This window comes from Oncorhynchus tshawytscha, linkage group LG09 (assembly GCF_018296145.1).
Source record: "Oncorhynchus tshawytscha isolate Ot180627B linkage group LG09, Otsh_v2.0, whole genome shotgun sequence".
Lineage (NCBI taxonomy): Eukaryota > Metazoa > Chordata > Actinopteri > Salmoniformes > Salmonidae > Oncorhynchus > Oncorhynchus tshawytscha.
In genome coordinates this window covers 50,089,346-50,109,652 of record NC_056437.1, presented here as the reverse complement: position 1 = coordinate 50,109,652, position 20,307 = coordinate 50,089,346, and the positions used below count along the sequence as shown (strand labels likewise).

The 20,307-nt window shown below is 42.0% G+C and overlaps 1 protein-coding gene across 20 annotated transcripts in view; it reads left to right on the top strand.

Annotated features, from left to right (window-relative positions):
- LOC112259143 (disks large homolog 2) overlaps nt 1-20,307 on the top strand; it is a 196,949-nt gene that overhangs the window by 23,289 nt on the left and 153,353 nt on the right. For 18 of the 20 annotated variants that reach the window (XR_006084103.1, XM_042326993.1, XM_042326985.1 and 15 more), the window contains exons 2-3: nt 4,519-4,602; nt 10,898-11,059. Coding sequence is in view for 19 of the 20 variants with exons in the window: in XM_042326993.1 (XP_042182927.1) it covers nt 4,519-4,602; nt 10,898-11,059 (246 nt within the window). In the remaining variant the exon portion in view is untranslated. The remainder of the gene's footprint in view (nt 1-4,518; nt 4,603-10,897; nt 11,060-20,307) is intronic. The other 2 variants (XM_042326987.1, XM_024433891.2) reach the window with 2 other exon arrangements.

Below are 20,307 nucleotides of genomic sequence, written 5' to 3'. Positions count from 1 at the left end.
ATAAAAAGTCAAGGTAAATGGGCAACACTTCACATTACCTCGCCCTAATGCTGATTTATAGTTATTCCATAACTACTTTGGTAACCAAAATATTGTTGCACTTGCAGTGTTTCTTCGTCGAGGTCCTAGGGACACTAAGGGGTGCACATTTTAATTTTTGCCCTAGAGCACTAACACACCTGATTCAAATCAAAACCTTGAGGATTAGTTGAATGAAGTGTGTGAATGCTAGGGCAAAAGCAACAATTTGCGACCCTTTGGGTCCCAAGGACCAGGATTGAGATACACCGAGTTAGACGGTAGCTTCACAACTCGCCAAATTCTCACTCAAAAGTATTTGTGGTGCAATAGTGTGGTGGTTACATGTACTACCAATACATTGCAATCCTGTGTAACTGCATGGTAGTATATGTGTTATATACGTCACATGGTATCTTTACAACTTCAAGTAAAGTATGCCCGCTTATGGGCCAACCCCACATTTTCATATCACTGCATCTGCATAGGTCTACAGGGGATTGAATGAAATGCCATTCGACCCTAAATATGAATAGAATGGCACACAGAATCACAGAATACATTGAGAGCTAATGAGATTTCTGGGTAACACTTTACATTACGGTGCCGTTATTACTGTGTAACTACTCATGTAATTAAAGTGTAATAAGTATTGTGATTACTCATTAAACCCTAACCCTTACTTAGGCACTAACTCTAACCCTAAGTAACTCTTAAGTACAGTTTAAGTTCAGTGTAATAATGAGTAATTACAATTACAGGAAATTACACAGTAATTAGGGCACTGTAATGGAAAGTGTAACCAATTTGTGTTACATATGGTCATGGAAATGCAACAGAGTGGTATTAGGCCTAGTTTTTTTCCCATGACCATCTGTCCAGTACTCTACATCCCATTTTGGGCGACAGACAGGAGCGATAGTGACACACACCTGCCCCTGTGTTTGCAGCTAAGTTCATCAGCTCTCTATGTTCATCTGAAATGGCCATGTTGGCACAGAGTAACCGGGCACTGCCCTTGGCTTCCCACATGTGTCCCTCTCCCGTGTTTGGGTGTTTGTGTGTGTGAGAGTGGGCATCCCAGTTCTTTTACGTTCACTGTTGCCTTTCTACTCTGTATCAAGTTTAACTGAAGTGTTTTTTAACATTTTTTTTAACTTGAGACACCGTACAATTTCAAGTCCTCTCAGTGTACAGATTGAAAGATATCATCAGCTCGCGAAAAACACAACTATAAAAAACACGTACAGTACATTCCTTTGAGAAGAGGTAATTTATGGTGTTATGATAATGTTGCCATAATATAATCGTTTGCACTTTATGCCACTTGGCAGAAAATTTCATCAAAGCAATAGTCGTATGTGATCCCCCCGGAATTGAACCCAGGACGCTTGGAATTACCGAGCTTACCAACTGAGCCGCTTCTTATTAACGTATAGAATGAAGACGCATAGAGGACATTTTATGTTACTGTGCCGACATTAAGGAATGGCACTGCCAGTTTCCACATTTCAGTGGGCACTGCTATGGTACGTTAGGCACAGACACTAAGTGCCCATGTGGGATGACGTCTGCTGATTGCCCTGTCTGAATAGTTCTATTCAATTACAGGGTGCAGTGAGATAAGTGTGCCGGTTCAATGAAACTGTGCCAACGCAAGGTATAATGGCATCTTAAAATGGAATCTACACTAGTGTAATACATTCACACACAATGTCTCTCATGCGCACACATTTATCTCTGGATACAGATACATACATTACAGTATGGATACATATAAATGATATAGAGAAAATAAAGGCTACGCAGAGTCACATTAAGAGAAATCCTATGCAGCCTTGTTTTACAAGTTGGAACACTGGAATGTGAGATGTAATCTACACCTCCATTTGGCTAACACACATCCTCATTATTTAGTTAAATTATTTTCAATTTGAGTGCCATTAAATCTACGGTATATGGCCTACACTTTTTCATTCTGAACTTCTAACATGAGTGGGACCGGTGTGGCTTCATGACAATGACCACACCAGCAACTTCCCACCGATTTGACCGTTCTAACGCAGTTACCCCTCCAAAACACAAGCTATGCGGGTGTCGGCTATCGCTTGTTAACTCTTGATTTGATTAAATCTATGCCTAAATCACGCTACAGCTCTACATTTCTTATATAAATATATATTTATATTTTTTTACCCATTTTTCTCCCCAATTGATATCCAATTGTTAGCTCCAGTCTTACCATCGCTGCGACTCCCGTACTGACTTGGGAGAGGCGGAGGTTCTCCCCGAAACACGACTCTGCCAAGCAGCACTGCTCACTTTATCCCGCATCAATGTGTCGGAGGAAACACCGTACAGCTGGTGACTGAAGTCAGCTTGCAGGCGCCTGTCCCATCACAAGGGGTTGCTAGAGTGCGATGGGACAAGGACATCCCGGCCGGCCAAACCCTCCCCTAACCCCGGAAGACGCTGGGCCAATTGTGCGCCGCCTTATGGGTCTCCCGGTCACTGCAGGCTGTGTAACTGCCTGGGATCGAACCCAGGTCTGTAGTGATGCCTCAAGCATATATACCGCTGCGCCACTCGAGAGGCCAAGCACCATTATTTCTACCTTAAGCCAGTGACATCCCACTCCCTAAGTGACCAATGTTAGTACTTACAGTATGTCCCTCAATAACCAATCATAATAGACAGTAAGCATATTGTAGCAACCCTAACCCACAACCTAGCGACCTTGTCAAGGGGATCGGATCTCTTGGCGTAACGACTTAGGTGTTGTGTTAATATTCAGTGTGTGGCAGACGTGGGAATCAAACCCATGTACTGTATTTGGTGTAGTACTGGGGTTAGAACTCTGTGGTGGTCTGATAGGGGTCAGATGGTTGACGTACACTTGGTTTGGGAAGGGAATTGTGGTCAGAGAGGAAGAGTGCATGACCTTTGCCATGTGGGCACCAGCTGTAGTGGTCACTGTCTGTCTGTTCTTACTCAGACTACTAGAGGAGAGCGAAAGAGAGAGAGAGTTAGAATGCATTAGTTTGAGAATGTAATTACCTTTTCAGATTAGCGTGTCAACCCGAACTGTACTGGGTCTGATATGTCCTTTTAATTGGACTTTCCAGTACGGTTCCAGCAACTATGGTGGATGTATAACTTAGCTTGACTCAGTAGTGTGAAAAGGGAAAAAGAGAAACTGAGGAAAGATCGAGGGAGTGATAAAAGAGGAAATAGGACAGTGGATTAGACAGTCGGCCACAGTGCTTAGTGTCTAATCATAAAGCGAGATTATTAGCACATGATGTGGGGTAATTGGAGAGTTTGAGGCATCAGATTGTTCCTCTACATAGGAACGTGTGGAAAGGTGCTTCAAAATATGACTGCAGCTTAAATCAGGGAAATCTGATATGTGTAACCAGTTTATTGCAGATTAATATATATTGGGATAGTTCTCTCTGGCCTATTGCTTTTGATGTTATTTGCACAGGATGAGGGGCAGGGCGGTATACCATTAGGTTTATAGCATACATTTGACATTATATCCAGAGAAACTTACAGGAACAATTCAGGTTAAGGGCTTTGCTCAAGGGCACAATGGCAGATTTTTCACCTAGTTGGCTCCGGGATTCAAACCAGCAACCTTTTTGGTTATTGGCCTAACGCCCTTAACCGCTAGGCTACCTGCCGCCCTATACATAGGCTTCTCCCTCAACTCTTAAAAATGTTGCCTTCAGTTTCCATTTTCCTGCCTTGAGGCCCTTATCAAAGATTGCTGGTGCATTGCAGCTGACATGATCCACCTATAATGCTGTTCCCTCAGTCGTAGATATCTCATCTATTGTTTTGGTTCATCACGTACTGGGATTTTTGTATGCTGAGCCTGCTGAATGTTGTGAATTGCTTATTTAGGTTACATCCCAAATGACACCATATTCCCTCCATAGAGCACTGCTTTTGACCAGAGCACTATGGGCACTGGTTAATAGTAGTGCACTAAGGAATAGAATGTCATTTGGGATGGAATCTGAGTGTATCCATTCAATGTTGCTGTGGTACATGGGAACTTGATTATCATGTTTGTTCTTTTGACCCATCCTTTTCCAGCCATTACCGTCTGCCAAAACTGTGTGTGTGTGGTGGGTCTAATTGTTGGAGAGCATGGTGGCATTCGTCACCCTGTCTATTTGTTCCTATCACAGCTACACTGGCTGGTGTGTTTGTCTTGAGTTTCACACGCGTGTTTGCGTGTGGCGAGCTTCTTCCCGAGGTGACTGGAGCTTTTGGATGAGTGTTTACTTTTGAGCAGGATGAAGTTACCCAGACTCTGATCTAAGGCCTTTTTTGCATCCCTCCCCTAACCACACGGTTAGGATTTAGGGAGGGTAAGCTGATCCTAGATATGTTCCCATATGAGAAACTTTACCCTGAACATTTTGACTTTTGCTCTTCTCTTGGTTTCCCCCTTGTGGTCAAAGCTGGATTGCTCTCTCTTGTCCACAGAACAGGCCGGCTGCGGTGCAGGGGTCCCCACACACTGGCCAGCCCCCGGCATGCATGAACCCCGACTTGATGAACGCTCCCTGGGTGAGAGAGGGGACTTTCCACTGTCCCTCGAGCCCCATCTTCATGCCATCCTTCTCCTCATGCTTCAGGCATGGGCACTGCCCATCCATGCCACTCTCATGCCCGCTTTCCACTCTTGTGCTGTACACAGAGAGGACTTCACTGCTTTCATATCATAAGGCACTCAGGCCTTGGGGGTATTGCCCCTTTTCACTCTATCATGGATAAAATAGGTTAAGGGACACACAGTATTAGCTTGATGGAAATATAGGTATTTATTTGATTTGTTTTGTGGGCATATATATGTTTTAACATTTTAGGGTTATATGGGCATATAGTGATGAGTTATCTTAGCAGGCTTATAATAGACAGCTTTGCCTTGTCTTTCTCTAGGTATGAATATAGAAAATGTTACATCCAAAAAGCAAAAGTCATTTGTCAAACACCTCATGCGAGAAATCAGCTAAATTTGTTTGCCATGATATGACTTCTGTGAAGGCAGGAAGGAAGACGTTCAGAAAGGTAATCTGAAGCATTGCCTACTTCTGCGACAAGAAAGATATGGTAGTCCACTGCATCCCAAGGCAAGTTCAAAGGATCAGTTTAACAAGACACTGCTTCAGTAATTTCATTTGAGTGTATTTTCAAATAAAAAAATCATGCCTCGTAAACAATAGGTGTAGATCTGCTAAATTGTAATTATTCGCTCCTATGGCCTGTTTATTGTATACCTCCTCATGCCTTTTGCATACACTGTATATATTTTTTTCTACTGTGTCATTTACTTGTTTATTGTGTTATTGGCTTGTTTTATTGTTTATTCCATGTGTGACTCTGTGTTGTTGTCTGTGACACACTGCTTTGCTTGATCTTGGCCAGGTCGCAGTTGTAAATGAGAACTTGTTCTAGCCTACCTGGTTAAATAAAGGTGAAATAAAAAAATTAAGAACAGGTTTAGATAATATTAATATGCTTACGGGCCCTTCCCAACAATGCAGAGGGAAAGAAAATAGAGAAATTGTAGAAAATAAAGCACGTATTAATAAATACACAATGAGTAACGATAACTTGGCTATATACACAGGGTACGAGTACCTAGTCGATGTGCAGGGGACCGGGGAAATTGAGGTAGATATGTACATATAACTAGGAATAAAGTGACAGAAAATTAACAATAGCAGCAGTGTATCTGATGAGTCAAATAAGGGTCAATGTAGATAGTTTGGGTAGCTATTGGTGAAGTATTTAACTTACTATTTAGCAGTTTTATGGCTTGGCGGTAGAACCGGTTCAGGGTCTTGTTGGTTCCAGACCATCAGTACCTCTTGCCGTGTGGTAGCAGAGAGAACAGTCTTTGACTTGGGCCTTCCTCTGACACCGCCTGGTATAGAGGTCCTGGGTGGCAGGGAGTTCAGCCCCAGGGATGTACTGGGCCGTACTCACTACCCTCTGTAGCGCCTTGCGGTCAGATGTCAAGCAGTTGCCTTACCAAACGGTGATGCAGCCAGTCAAGATGCTGTCAGTGGTGCAGCTGTAGAACCTTTGAGGATCCGAGGGCCCATGCCAAATCTTTTCAGCCTCCTGAGAGGGAAGAGGCATTGTCGTTCCCTATTCACAACTGTATTGGTGTTTGTGGACCATGATAGATCCTTACTGATATGGACACAGAGAAACTTGAAGCTCTCGACCCGCTCCACTACATCCTCGTTGATGTGAATGGGGGTGTGCTCGGCCCTCCGTTTTCGTGTAGTTCACGATCAGCTTCTTTGTCTTGTTGACGTTGAGGGAGAGGTTGTTGTCCTGGTACAACACTGCCAGTTCTCTGACCTCTTTATAGGCTGTCTCATCGTCGTCTGTGATCAGGCCTACCACCGCCGTGTCGTCTGAAAATGTAATGATGTTGTTTGAGTCTTGCAGTCATGGGTGAACAGGGAGTACAAGAGGGGACTAGACACGCAACCCTGAGGGGCCCCTGTGTTGAGGGTCAGCATAGCGGATGAGAGGTTTAATTCCCTCAGCACCTGGGGGATGGCCCATCTTGAAGTCCAGGATCCAGCTGTAGAGAGAGGTGTTTAGTCTCAGGGTCCTTAGGTTTGTGATGAGCATGGAGGGCACTATTGTGTTGAACGCTGAATTGTAGTCAAAGAACAGCATTCTGACATAGGTGTTCCTTTTGTCCAGGTGAGAAAGGGCGGTGTGGAGTGCAATTGAGATTGCGTCATCTGTGGATCTGTTGAGGCGGTATGCGAATTGGAGTTGGTCCAGGGTGTCTGGGATGATGCTGTTGATGTGAGCCATGACCAGGCTTTCAAAGCATTTCATGGCTACAGATGTGAGTGCTACAGGTCGATAGTCATTTAGACACATTACCTTCGTGTTCTTGGGCAAAGGGCTATGGTGGTCTGATTGAAACATGTAGTTATTACAGACTGGGCCAAAGAGCGGTTGAAAATGACAGTGAAGACACTCGTCAGCTGGTCAGCGCATGCTCTAAGTACGCTTCCTGGTAATCCTTCTGGCCCTGCGGCCTTGTGAATGTTAACCTGTTTAAAGGTTTTACATCGGCTATGGAGAACGTGATCATAGAGTCATTCGGAATAGCTGGTGCTCTCATGCATGGTTCAGTGTTGCTTGCCTCGAAGCGAACATAGAAGCTATTTAGCATGTCTGGTAAACTTGCATCACTGGGCAGTTCGGCGTCTGGGTTTCCCTTTGTAATCCATGATAGTTTTCAAACCCTGCCTCATCCGACAAGTGTCCAAGCTGGTGTAGTAGGATTCGATCTTAGCCCTGTATGGATGATTTGCCTGTTTGATGGTTCGTCAGAGGATGTAGCTGGATTTCTTATAATCGTCTGGATTGGTGTCCCGCTCCTTGAAAGCAGCAGCTCTAGCGTTTAGTTCGGTACAGATTTTGCCTGTAATCCATGGCTTCTAGTTGGGATATGTACGTATGGTCACTGTGGGGACGACATTGTAGATGCACTTATTAATGAAGCAGGAGACTGATGTGGTAAACTCCTCAATGCCATCAGATGAATCCCGGAACATATTCCAGTCTGTGTTAGCGAAACAGTCCTGTAGCTTAGCATCCACTTCATCTGACCACTTCTGTATTGAGCACGTCATTGGTACTTCCTATTTGAGTTTTTACTTGTAAGCAGGAATCAGGATGATAGAGTTCAGATTTGCCAAATGGAGGTCGAGGGAGAGCTTTGTATGTGTTTTTCTGTGTGTGGAGTAAAGGTGGTCTAGAGTTTTTTCACCTCAAGTTGCAAATGTTACATGCTGGTAGATATTAGGTAAAATGGATTTCAGTTTCCCTGCATTAAAATCACTGGCCACTAGAAGCGCTGCATCTGGATTCTTTTGGTTTGCTTATGGCGGTATACAGCTCGCTGAGTGTGGTCTTAGTGCCAGCATCGGTTTGTGGTGGTAAATAGACAGCTACAAAAAATATAGATGAAAACTCTCTTGGTAAATAGTATGGTCTACAGCTTATCATGAGGTATTCTAACTCGGTCGAAACTCGAGACTTCCTTAATATTAGAAATTGCGCATCAGCAGTTGTTAACAAAGAGACACACACCTCCCGCATAGAGCTTACCCAGCGCTACCATTATGTCCTGCTAATGCATAGAAAAAACAGCTAGATATACTGTGCCTTTGGAAAGTATTCAGACCACTTGACTTTTTCCACATTTTGTTACTTTACAGCCTTGTTATGGATTAAATAAAATGGATTAAATAAAAAAACACACACAATACCCCATAATGACAAAGCGAAAAAAAAGTTTTTTAGAAATGTTGGCAAATGTATATATATAAAAAACTGAAATACCTTATTTACATAAGTATTCAGACCCTTTGCTGTGAGACACGAAATTGAGTTCAGGTGCATCCTTTTTCTATTGATCATCCTTGATGTTTCTACAACTTGATTGGAGTCCACCTGTGGTAAATTCAAGTGATTGGACATGATTTGGAAAGACACACACCTTTCTACATAAGGTTCCACAGTTGACAGTGTATGTCAGAGAAAAAAACAAGCCATGAGGTCAAAGGAATTGTCCTTAGAGTTCCCGAGACAGGATTGTGTCGAGGCACAGATCTGGGGAAGGATGCCAAAACATTTCTGCAGCATTGAAGGTCCACAAGAACACAGTGGCCTCCTTCATTCTTAAATGGATGAGGGTTAGAACCACCAAGACTTCCTAGAGCTGGACGCCTGGCCAAACTGAGAAATCGGGGAGAAGGGCCTTGGTCAGGAAGGTGACCAAGAACCCGATGGTCATTCTGACAGAGCTCTGGAGTTCCACTGTGGAGATGGGAGAACTGTCCATAAGGACAACCATCTCTGCAGCACTCCACTAATCAGGCCTTTATGGTAGATTGGCCAGACAGAAGCCACTCCTCAGTAAAGGTTGAACCAAGACTGAACTCTTTGGCCTGAATGCCAAGTGTCAAGTCTGGAGGAAACCTGGCACCATCCCTACGGTGAAACATGGTGGTGGCAGCATCATGCTATGTGGATGCTATTCAGAAGGCAGGGACTGTGAGACTAGTCAGGATCGAGGCAAAGATGAGCAAAGTACAAAGAGATCCTTAATGAAAACCTGCTCCAGAATGCTCAGGACCTCTGGGGCAAAGGTTCACCTTCCAACAGGACAATGACCATAAGCACACAGCCAAGAAAACGCAGGAGTGGCTTCGGGACAAGTCTCTGAATGGCCTTCAAAGGCCCAGCCAGAGCCTGAACCAGATTGAACATCTCTGGAGAGACCTGAAAATAGCTGTGCAGCAATGTTCCCCGTCCTACCTGACAGAGCTTGAGAGGATGTTCAGAGAAGAATGGGAGAAACTCCCCAAATACAGGTGTGCCAAGCTTGTAGCATCATACCCAAGAAGACTCACGGCTGTAATAGCTGCCAAAGGTACTTCAACAAAGTACTGAGTAAAGGGTCTGAATATTTTTGTAATTGTGATATTTCCGTTTTTTATTTGTAATAAATTAGCAAAAATATCTTTGCTTTGTCGTCATGGGGTATTGTTTGTAGATTGATGAGGGGAAAAAACATTTTTAATTAATGTTATAAGTTTGTAAACTAACAAAATGTGGAATAAGTCAAGGGGTCTGAATACTTTCCAAGGACACTGTATATTATCTATGTCCTTCTTCAGCCATGACTTCGAGAAACATAGGATATTACATTTCTTCAGGTCCCATTGATGGGATAGTCTTGAACGGAGCTAGTCCAGTTTGTTCTCCAGAGATTGTACGTTCACCAATAGAACGGAGGGTAGAAATGGTTTATGTACTAGCCAACGTAATTTCGTCAGGGTGCCCACATGTTGGCCCCTCATACGTAGCTGTTTTCTTTTCCAAGTCTCGGGATTAGGGCCTAGTCCAGCGTGACTGAGCTACTGACTTGTTGGTAGAAAAGTAGAATCCAAATTGAGGTCACTGTTCTGTTCTGATGTTCGGAAGTGCTTTTCGGTCATAGGAAAAGATGGCGGAAACATTATGTACAAAAAACACACACAATATCACAGTATTGGTCAAGAGCCAGTAAAACGGCAGCTATCCGTTGCAGCGCCATTGTCTCTTGTGTTGTTGCTACTAAATGTAGCAATGTTCACCTATGCCAGAATTGAATCCAAAGAGAGTTGTCGACAAGCGCACTGCACTTGAATAAGAAAGGTAATTATTGCTTGAGCCGTAACCTGCAGCTTTACCGTGAATGCCACATCCGCGAGGGTGAGGGAAATTGTATTTAAATGTATTTGTCTACAACACGACTTTGATTGAATCCTAGTTATTTCACAAAAAGGCCCTATGAAAAGAAGTGCCACTTTCTCACTTTACATTCTAATTTCTACAAGGCTACCATGTTTCAGTTCACCCATCATTTTGCATTCTGACATCATCTGGTAGGGCCCACATGTTCACACTTAAATACGCTGTCATAGATTCACACTTGCTGGCAAAGACCTCCCTTCCCCTTCTATCCCTAGGCCCCCAATGGGAGTTTAGTAGTGGTGAAGTGCTGTATAAATCATATGGGAACCATATGGGTAACATGAACCATCACAGAAGATTCCTCATTCACTTCATTAGGCAGAATTGGGCTACACATGTAGCCTAGTCAATGTATTATGTTACTCTGTAACATGTGTCTACAAACAGCATGGTTCACAAAGTGGAACTTCAATATATGTCTGTCTATTATTGTTGTCGTTCTGATTGACTTTTTACTGTTTCTTTTCCCTTTTCCACTGTGCTCCTTTTCTCCTTCACTTCTTCCTCCGTTCTAAAGCAGTATCGCTATGAAGATGAGGACTCTCCGCCTGAGCACGGGTTCCCGCGGCTGACCAACGAGGTGCGCGCCCCTGAGTTGGTGCACGTGTCGGAGAAGAACCTCTCAGAGATTGAGAATGTGCATGGCTACGTGTCCCACTCCCATATCTCCCCGCTCAAGGTTAGCAAACGTCCTCTCCTGCACCCCTCAATCCAGTGAGCAAAACTGTCTGAAAATGCATCATTTCAACTGCAAAAGTTACATATTTTCAACCAGTGTTTTTCTCATCGGCGAGATCTCGCCAAACCACACCATGCATGACTGCCAACATGGTGGACTCCATGATCCTCCCTATCCCTATCTCTCTCTCTCTCTCTCTCTCTTGCTCTCTTGTTCTTTTTCTTTTGTCCCCTCGAGTTTCCTTTCTTTTCTCTCTCTTGTTCTTTCTGTTTATTTCTTACCATCTCTTTCTCGCATTCCTCTTAGCCATTCCTTCTATTAATCTCTTGAGTCATTCAAAAGCCATTGTGATTCCTACCCTGAGTCTTCAGTAAGTCTCTCATAAGTGCAACTCAGTACCCTACTACTAACACAAGGACATCGTCGTGGTAATTTTATTAGGCACCAAATGTAAGAAAATTGACAAACAGGGAGGGACTACCTGAACTTGTCCAGTAAGAAATCCTATAAATAATTGTCCATTAGGGACAGATCAAAATGTACTGGGGAGGGGTGGTCCAAAATGTGGGAGGGTTGTCAAACTTTCTGTGTTATTTTGGAGGGACACAGGGGAGGGTAGTGCATTTTTTCCCCCTGGTTTACATTTGCACTTCTGCTTGCATTTTCCCTATAAACAATGGCTTGACACACTTTTTATATTACCCTAATACATTTTTGAAATGATTGTGAAGGTTTTGTATGGTGTGGCTATTTTTAAGCTTTAGCTACTGCAGGCCTATGCAATGAAGGCAGTGCGCCCCGGCGCTCCAACTGGCTCCAACAGTTGAACTTGAGGTGACATTTTCAGGCCTACCAGAGTTACTCCTATAATCTAACAATGTAATGCTTATCTTTATACAAAATATTAGGTAACATTTTTTTTTAATTACACACCTTCTGTACGTCGATATCTGTATAGCAGATGCAGTAGCCATCTGACATAAAGAAATGCATTCCAGTGTCGTAGCATGCCACCGGCATATCTCTCGGGTTAGGCGTAAGCTTCTCTTACATTTATTTCTTTATCTACCGGTCAAAAGTTTAAGAACATCTACTCATTCAAGGGTTTTTCTTTATTTTTTACAATTTTCTACATTGAAGAATAATAGTGAAGACATCACAACTATGAAATACACATTTGGAATCATATAGTTACCAAAAAAAGTGTTAAATCAAAATATATATATTTTTTCAAATACCCTTTGCCTTGATGACAGCTTTCCACACTCTTGGCATTCTCTCAACCAGCTACACCTGGAATGCTTTTCCAACCTTCTTGAAGGAGTTCCCACATATACTGAGCACTTGTTGGCTGCTTTTCCTTCACTCTGCGGTCCGACTCATCCCAAACCATCTCAATTTGGTTGAGGTCGGGTGATTGTGGAAGCCAGGTCATCCGATGCAGCACTCCATCACTCTCCTTCTTGGTCAAACAGCCCTTACACACCCTGGAGGTGTGTTGGGTCATTGTCCTGTTGTGAAACAAATTATAGTCCCACTAAGCCCAAACCAGATGGGATGGGGTATCGCTGCAGAATGCTGTGGTAGCCATGCTGGTAAAGTGTGCCTTGAATTCTAAATAAATCCCCTAGTGTCAACAGCAAAGCATCCGTACACCATCACACCTCCTTTACGGTGGGAAATACACATGCGGAGATCATCCGTTCACCCACACCGCGTCTCACAAAGACACGGCGGTTGGAACCAAAAATCTCCAATTTGGACTCCAGAACAAAGGACAAATTTCCACCGGTCTAATGTCCATTGCTTGTGTTTCTTGGCCCTAGCAAGTCTTTTCTTCTTATTGGTGTCCTTTAGTAGTAGTTTCTTTGCAGTAATTTGACCATAAAGGCCCGATTCACACAGTCTCCTCTGAACAGTTGAAGTTGAGATGTGTCTGTTACTTGAACTCTGTGAAGCATTTATTTGGGCTGCAATTTCTGAGGCTGCTAACTCTGATGAACTTATCCTCTGCAGCAGAGGTAATCTGGGTCTTCCATTCCTGTGGTGGTCCTCATGAGAGTGCTTGATGGTTTTTGCGACTGCACTTGAAGAAACTTTCAAGGTTCTTGAAATTTTACGTTATGACTGACCTTCATGTCTTAAAGTAATGAGGGCCTGTCGTTTCTCTTTGTTTATTTGAGCTGTTCTTGCCATAATATGAACTTGGTCTTTTACCAAATAGGGCTATCATCTGTATACCCCCCTTGTCACAACACGACACACAATGCAAACGCATTAAGAAGGAAAGAAATTCCACAAATTAACTTTTAAGAAGGCACACCAGTTAATTGAAATGCATTCCAGATGACTACCTCATGAAGCCGGTTTAGAGAATGCCAAGAGTATGCAAAGAATCTCAAATATAAAATATATTTTGTTTTTTTTAATCACTTTTTTGGTTAATACATGATTCCATATGTGTTATTTCATAGTTTTGATGTCTTGATGTATTCTACAATGTAGAAAATAGTAGAAATGAAGAAAAACAATTAAATGATCAGGTTTCTGATGTATCAAATACTTATGTCATGCAATAAAATGCAAATTAATTACTTAAAAATCATACAATGTGATTTTCTGGATTTTTGTTTTAGATTCCGTCTCTCGCAGTTGAAGTATACATATGATAAAAATGACAGACCTCTACATGCTTTGTAAGTAGGGAAACCTGCAAAATCGGCAGTGTATCAAATATTTGTTCTCCCTACTGTGTCTATATATATATATATATATATATATATATATGTATATTCAAACCCCTTGACATTTTCCACATTTTGTTACGTTATAGCCTTATTCTAAAATAGTTTTTTTTATTCCTCACCAATCTCCACAGAATACCACATAATGAAAAAGCAAAAACAGTTTATATTTTATTTTAATAATTTACCCCCCCAACTGAAATATCACATTTACACAAGTATTCAGACCTTTTACTCAGTACTTTGTTGAAGCACCTTTAGCAGCAATTACAGCATTGAGTCTTCTTGGGTATAACGCTACAAACTTGGCACACCTGTATTTGGGGAGTTTCTTCATATCAAATCAAATTGCATTTGTCACATGCGCCGAATACAACAGGTACATGCTTACTTGCAAGCCCTTAACCAACAATGCAGTTTTAAAAAAAAAACATTTTTTTTTAAATGTAAGAGATAAGAATAACAAGTAAAGAGCAGCATTAAGTAACAATATCAGGGCTATATACAGGGGGTACTGGTACATAGTCAATGTGCGGGGGCACCGGTGTCAAGGTAATTGAGATAATATGTACTTGTAGGCAGAGTTATTAAAGTGACTATGGATAGATAATAACAGAGTAGGAGCAGCATAGAAGATGGTGGGGGCAATGCAAATAGTCTGGGTTGCCATTTGATTTGCTGTTCCGGAGTCGTATGGCTTGGGGAAAGAAGCTGTTTAGAAGCCTTATGGATCTAGACTTGGCGCTGCGATACCGCTTGCCGTGCGTTAGCAGAGCAGAGAGAACAGTCTATGACTAGGGTGGCTGGAGTCTTTGACAATTTTTACGGCCTTCCTCTGACACCGCTTGGTATAGAGGTCCTGGATGGCAGGAAGCTTGGCCCCTTTTCAGTCTCCTGAGGGGGAGTAGGTTTTGTCATGCCCTCTTCACGGCTGTCTTGGTGTGCTTGGACCATGTTAGTTTGTTGGTGATGGGGATGCCAAGGAACTTGAAGCTCTCAAACTGTTCCACTACAGCCCTGTCAATGAGAATGGGGGCATACTCTGTCCTTCTTTTCCTGTAGTCCACAATCATCTCCTTTGTCTTGATCACGTTGAGGGAGAGGTTGTTGTTCTTTTACCACATGGTCAGGTCTCGGACCTCCTCCCTATAGGCTGTCTCATCGTTGTCGGTGATCAGGCCTACCTACCTCTGTTGGGTCATCAGCAAATTTAATGATGGTGTTGAAGTTGTGCCTGGCCATGCAGTCATGAGCGAACAGGGAGTACAGGAGGGGACTGAGCATGCACCCCTGAGGGGCCCCCGTGCTGAGGATCAGCTTGGCGGATGCGTTGCTACCTACCCTTACCACCTGGGTTCAGCCCATCAGGAAATCGAGGATCCAGTTGCAGAGGGAGGTCCTTAGCTTAGTGATGAGGGTCCTTAGCTTAGTGATGAGCTTTGAGGGCACTATGGTGTTGAACGCTGAGCTGTAGTCAATGAATAGCATTCTCACATAGGTGTTCCTTTATGTCCAGGTATGAAAGGGCAGTGTGGAGTGCAATAGAGATTGCAACATCTGTTGATCTGTTGGTGAGGTATGCAAATTTGAGTGGGTCTAAGGTTTCTTGGATAATGGTGTTGATGTGAGCCATGACCAGCCTTTCAAAGCATTTCATGGCTACAGACGTGAGTGCTACGTGTCGGTAGTAATTTAGGCAGGTTACCTTAGTGTTCTTGAGCACAGGGACTATGGTGGTCTGCTTGAGGCATGTTGTTATTACATACTCAGACAGGGAGAGGTTGAAAATGTCAGTGAAGACAATTGCCAGTTGGTCAGCGCATGCCAGTACACATTCTGGTAATCCTTCTGGACTTGCGGCCTGTTTAAAGGTCTTACTCACATTGGCTGCGGAGAGCGGGATCACACAGTCGTCCCGAACAGCTGATGCTCCCATGCATGTTTCAGTGTTACTTGCCTTGAAGCAAGCATAGAAGTTATTTAGCTCATCTAGTAGGCTAGTGTCACTGGGCAGCTCTCGGCTGTGCTTCCCTTTGTAGTCTGTAATAGTTTGCAAGCCCTGCCACTTTTGATGAGCGTCTGAGCCGGTGTAGCATGATTTGATCTTAGTCCTGTAATGACTCTTTGCCTGTTTGATGGTTCGTCCGAGGGCATAGTGGGATTTCTTTTAAGCTTCCGGGTTAGTGTGTGTGTGTGTGTGTGTGTGTGTGTGTGTGTGTGTGTGTGTGTGTGTGTGTGTGTGTGTGTGTGTGTGTGTGTGTGTGTGATCCCCTGTGTGTGTGTGTGTGTGTGTGTGTGTGTGTGTGTGTGTGTGTATATATATTAATTTCAATATTAATATCATACAGTGGACACCAAAGCCTATAGGCCTTTGCCTATAGATACAGATAGTGCTCAAATCTCTGATAGCTGAACCATGAGGTGGACAATTCTTGTTTTAGGAAAGAAGCCACACATTGAAACACAAGGAATGGACTGTTTTTAAGGACATGTAAATGTGTCTCATTTGGCCAACATCCATAGTTTATTGATGGTGCTGACTGCTCCAGGTTGAATCTGAATGCGCATGGATGTCCGTTACATTTCTCAAATGTCCGGTAAATTAAAATCTTCCCTGTCATGTTGTCCAGCGCCACATTTTCCTAACTGACACTCTGAAATGGCATATTGTTTTTATGAAGGTTGAGGGAATATTCACATGAAAATCTGTTGCCAATTGGATGGAAACTGAGCTACAGACACCCTAAAGACTGGCAAGTGCTCTAGTCCAGTGTCACTTTGATTATGCCTGCACATCATGGTTCACCAGCAGCCCCAAACGTCTTCAAAATAAGCTACCAGCCAAACAAGCTTGTAAGAATTGTACTTAATCGACCCCCTCATACTCATCTGGAGGTTGAGCATGTTTTCGTCTATCTCTGCAACGTGTCTGTATCTATGTAACTGTATATGTATTTACGTAACAAATAGGGACCACAATGGAAATAAGGCTCCGACTTTATTGTGCAATCCCAGTCACTTAAAAAAAACAAATTGTGTACAGTATTTTTTATTTTTTTTAAACTGACAAATCAAATAAATCAATCATTCAATCCAAATTGTGCGGCAGCCAATTGATGAATGGAAAGAGACATCTGTTACAAAACACCAAAAAGTTGAATAACATTCGGAGATTGTCAAGCCAAGCCTTCGATACTGGGTAAGCCTAAGGTAGAGAGAGATGCATTATCTGTTTGTCAAGATTGACATAGTCTATTTATTGTGGTGTTGAAAACGGAAACTGTGATATTGAGCTTCCCGAAGTCAGGAAATGCTTAGTTTATTGGTTGTGTGTGTGGTGCATTAGCACCTGTTGGTGGAAAATTAGTTGCATATGTTTTACATAATTAGAAAATCTGATTTGACCCTAGCTGATCATTGTCTGCATCCGGCTCTGTTCGTAGTGTAGTGAAACATGGAAGGGAGAGTGCGCTCGTCTGTGGTGGTCGGTGAACCTTCTGGCCCGTACCTCTCCGTGGCATCGACAGTGCCACAAAAGCATGCTGAAGTGGCAAAATCGATATCCACGTTTATAAACAAGGTCGCTCCAGTTGTTATTATTGATTTGAGTTCATCATATGAGGGGGAGGGTGTTCAATTTATTTTACAGTACAAGGGGAGGGTCATGTGAAAATATGTTTACTTTGGCGATGGGGTGCATTTTTATTTATTACACCTTGAGTTGGACCAGCCCCTCCCCCCAGTAAATTTAGATCTGTCCCTTACATGACCTAATGAACATGACCCATGTGTTCACTGCCTAAAATTCCTGATCGGGATGGAAAGCAATCTGTTTTTACTTAAATGCGACACGGGCTGTTTCATATCTGTTGGATGCATTCGACTATTTGAGAAACTTTTCTAGAGAAAGCTAATGATTGAATTAGTTTTTTAAGGAATTTAATACTGAATAATGCTCTTGTTAATGCACTTAAAAAGTTATTTAACATTTATAAGCATAAATACAGGAGAACATTGCTTATATGTAAAAGAAGGGGAATAAATGTCTGACATGCTTGACTTCATGGAACAGGATTTGCACATTCATTGATTCATGTAATAAAGTAATTGATAGGGTTGTTGCTATGGCACTCAACCAATGAGAAATGATTAAGGAGAATACTTTGCACGCCAACTGTCTTGGATTTTACTCATTTGAATTCAGTTTCCTGACTGTAATAAAGTAAATGAACAGTAGGTGGTGCTGAGTGTTCAGTTTTAAATAAGCATAATTAAAACAACAATTGTTGCTCAGCACACACTGCAGGGTGAAGTTTCCCCTACGCTGGTCTTGGGTCCGTTTATAATTCCCCCTAATGGTTAAGGCTAGGATTGGGGGAGGAGAAGCTGATTCTTGATCTGTACCTAGGGGAAACTTCACCCCTGAGCTCAGAACACAATATGAGCCAGCTGGGGGCAATGTGGGACCAGAATGGGAATCAATGGAGAACGTGTACATAGTAACCAACACTGATTAGTACTAGACAGCATTCACAGACTAATTTGATTGTTGTAAGTAGGCAGCCTTGTCTGAGCCAGAACGGCCCATAGGGCAGGAGCCTATGTCCTGTTTCTGTAGCAAGTTACACCCCCTGGACAGGACGTTAGTCTATCGCAGGGGCTATATTGTTGAGTGACAAGATATTTGGATTTGTCTGTGATTTCATTGTAGTTCATTTAAAGTGTGATTGAATAATGATTTTTAATTTTTTTTTATAGGAAACTCTCATTGGCCGATTCTAGCTATAGTCAAATCTTTGTTCGTTTAACAAAATTATAAAACAAAGGTAAAGCAGCACAGAACTAATATTCATATTCCACTAATATGATTCACATTTATACTTTGTTATCTAGATTAAGGTAGGGGAGAGTGGGGTAAGTTGAGCCATTTATTACATTCAGCATCACTCTGTCAAGGGAAATATAGTATTCTTCCTAACAAAGATACACAGTATATCGGCATATATTTCAGGATGCTGTGTATCCCTGGAAATAATCATAATTCATGTAAACATTACAGTTTTGAAAACATAGCTTGTCCAAAAAAAGTGTTCTCTGGGGTAAGTTGAGCTGCAGGACAGGGTAAGTTAGCCTGCCTACACATTTCTGTTCTGAATTAAATATGACCTCTAACTTTTTAAAACCATGTTAATATTTATTTCCCAAACACAATTCAAAACAATCACAATAATTTTTGAAATATATTTTTCAATCATTTTAAGCATCTTTTAACACAGGCTTAACACCTAACAAACCCTTAGTATTTAAAGAAATACACAATTATATAGGCCAGGCCCTGTTGTTACCTTGTATCCCAGCGATAATGCTTTGCATGAAGCCTGGGAAGAAAACATTTCAATTTGCTCAACTTGCCATTGGCACAACTTACCCAAAGGCAACCATTTGGACTATATTAGCCCACACAGCTACAAGGATGCACTTTCATGTTAGGTTTAGGACCTTAAATGGAATTGTATAGAGAACTCAACTGATCTATAGAACAATTTTTAAATGATCGAATTTGGTTTAGATACAAGCATCATTAAACCTCTAACACAATACATTCATTAGACTTGTTGGAAATCTGTTTTTGGACCTAACTTGCTTATCACTTTTTCCATGTGGTTTCTTCCTTCACAGACTCCATGAAATTATGACCTCTTCCTAAATATGTGGCCAAATTTATATATTTTGTGTATGGTTTCCAACAAACAAGGGTGGCTCAACTTACCCCTTCGGTTCAAAACAAGAGAAAACATAGACAGTATAAAAAAAAAACATTAGCTGTTATCATAAAATAATTCACATTAAACACCTTGCATTTCTATAAAACACAAAGAGCATATTTTATTTCCCGTTGCAGTAAGAAATAGATTACACACAAAGTTCGGTTCAACTAACCCAACTCTCCCCTACCATAAAATAGTACCAAAAAAAGACATATTTTCTCCTTTAAAGTCAACTTAAATGTGCTGTACTTTGGTGAGGTTGTATAGCACATCGGCCTGTAGTATACACTATGTGATTGACGACTTGCCTGACTGATAGACAGTAACTTTCCTTGTTAAGGCCTGCACTTTTGAACCCTGTGTATCTGATGTAATATAATCTTTTGTGGGCTTAAATGCCTGAATATTATTTGGAGATTGTGTGGGATAGTATCACATACATTGAATTATTTCACTGTGAAATACTTTTTAGTATCCACTTTCCCCATCTCTTTCCCCAATTCAGATAAAGAAATATCTGATGAGAGTTGGCAGCACCCTGACATTTATTAACCTTCTTTGGATTGGATTGTTAAGAGATAAGGCAACAGATCAACTCTGTGGCTTCGTCCGAAATGGCACCCTATTACCTACACTGAGTGTACGAAACATTAAGAACACCTGCTATTTCCATGAAATAGGCAGACCAGGTGAATCCAGGTGAAATCTTATTGTTAGCAGTTGATATTAATCTTCA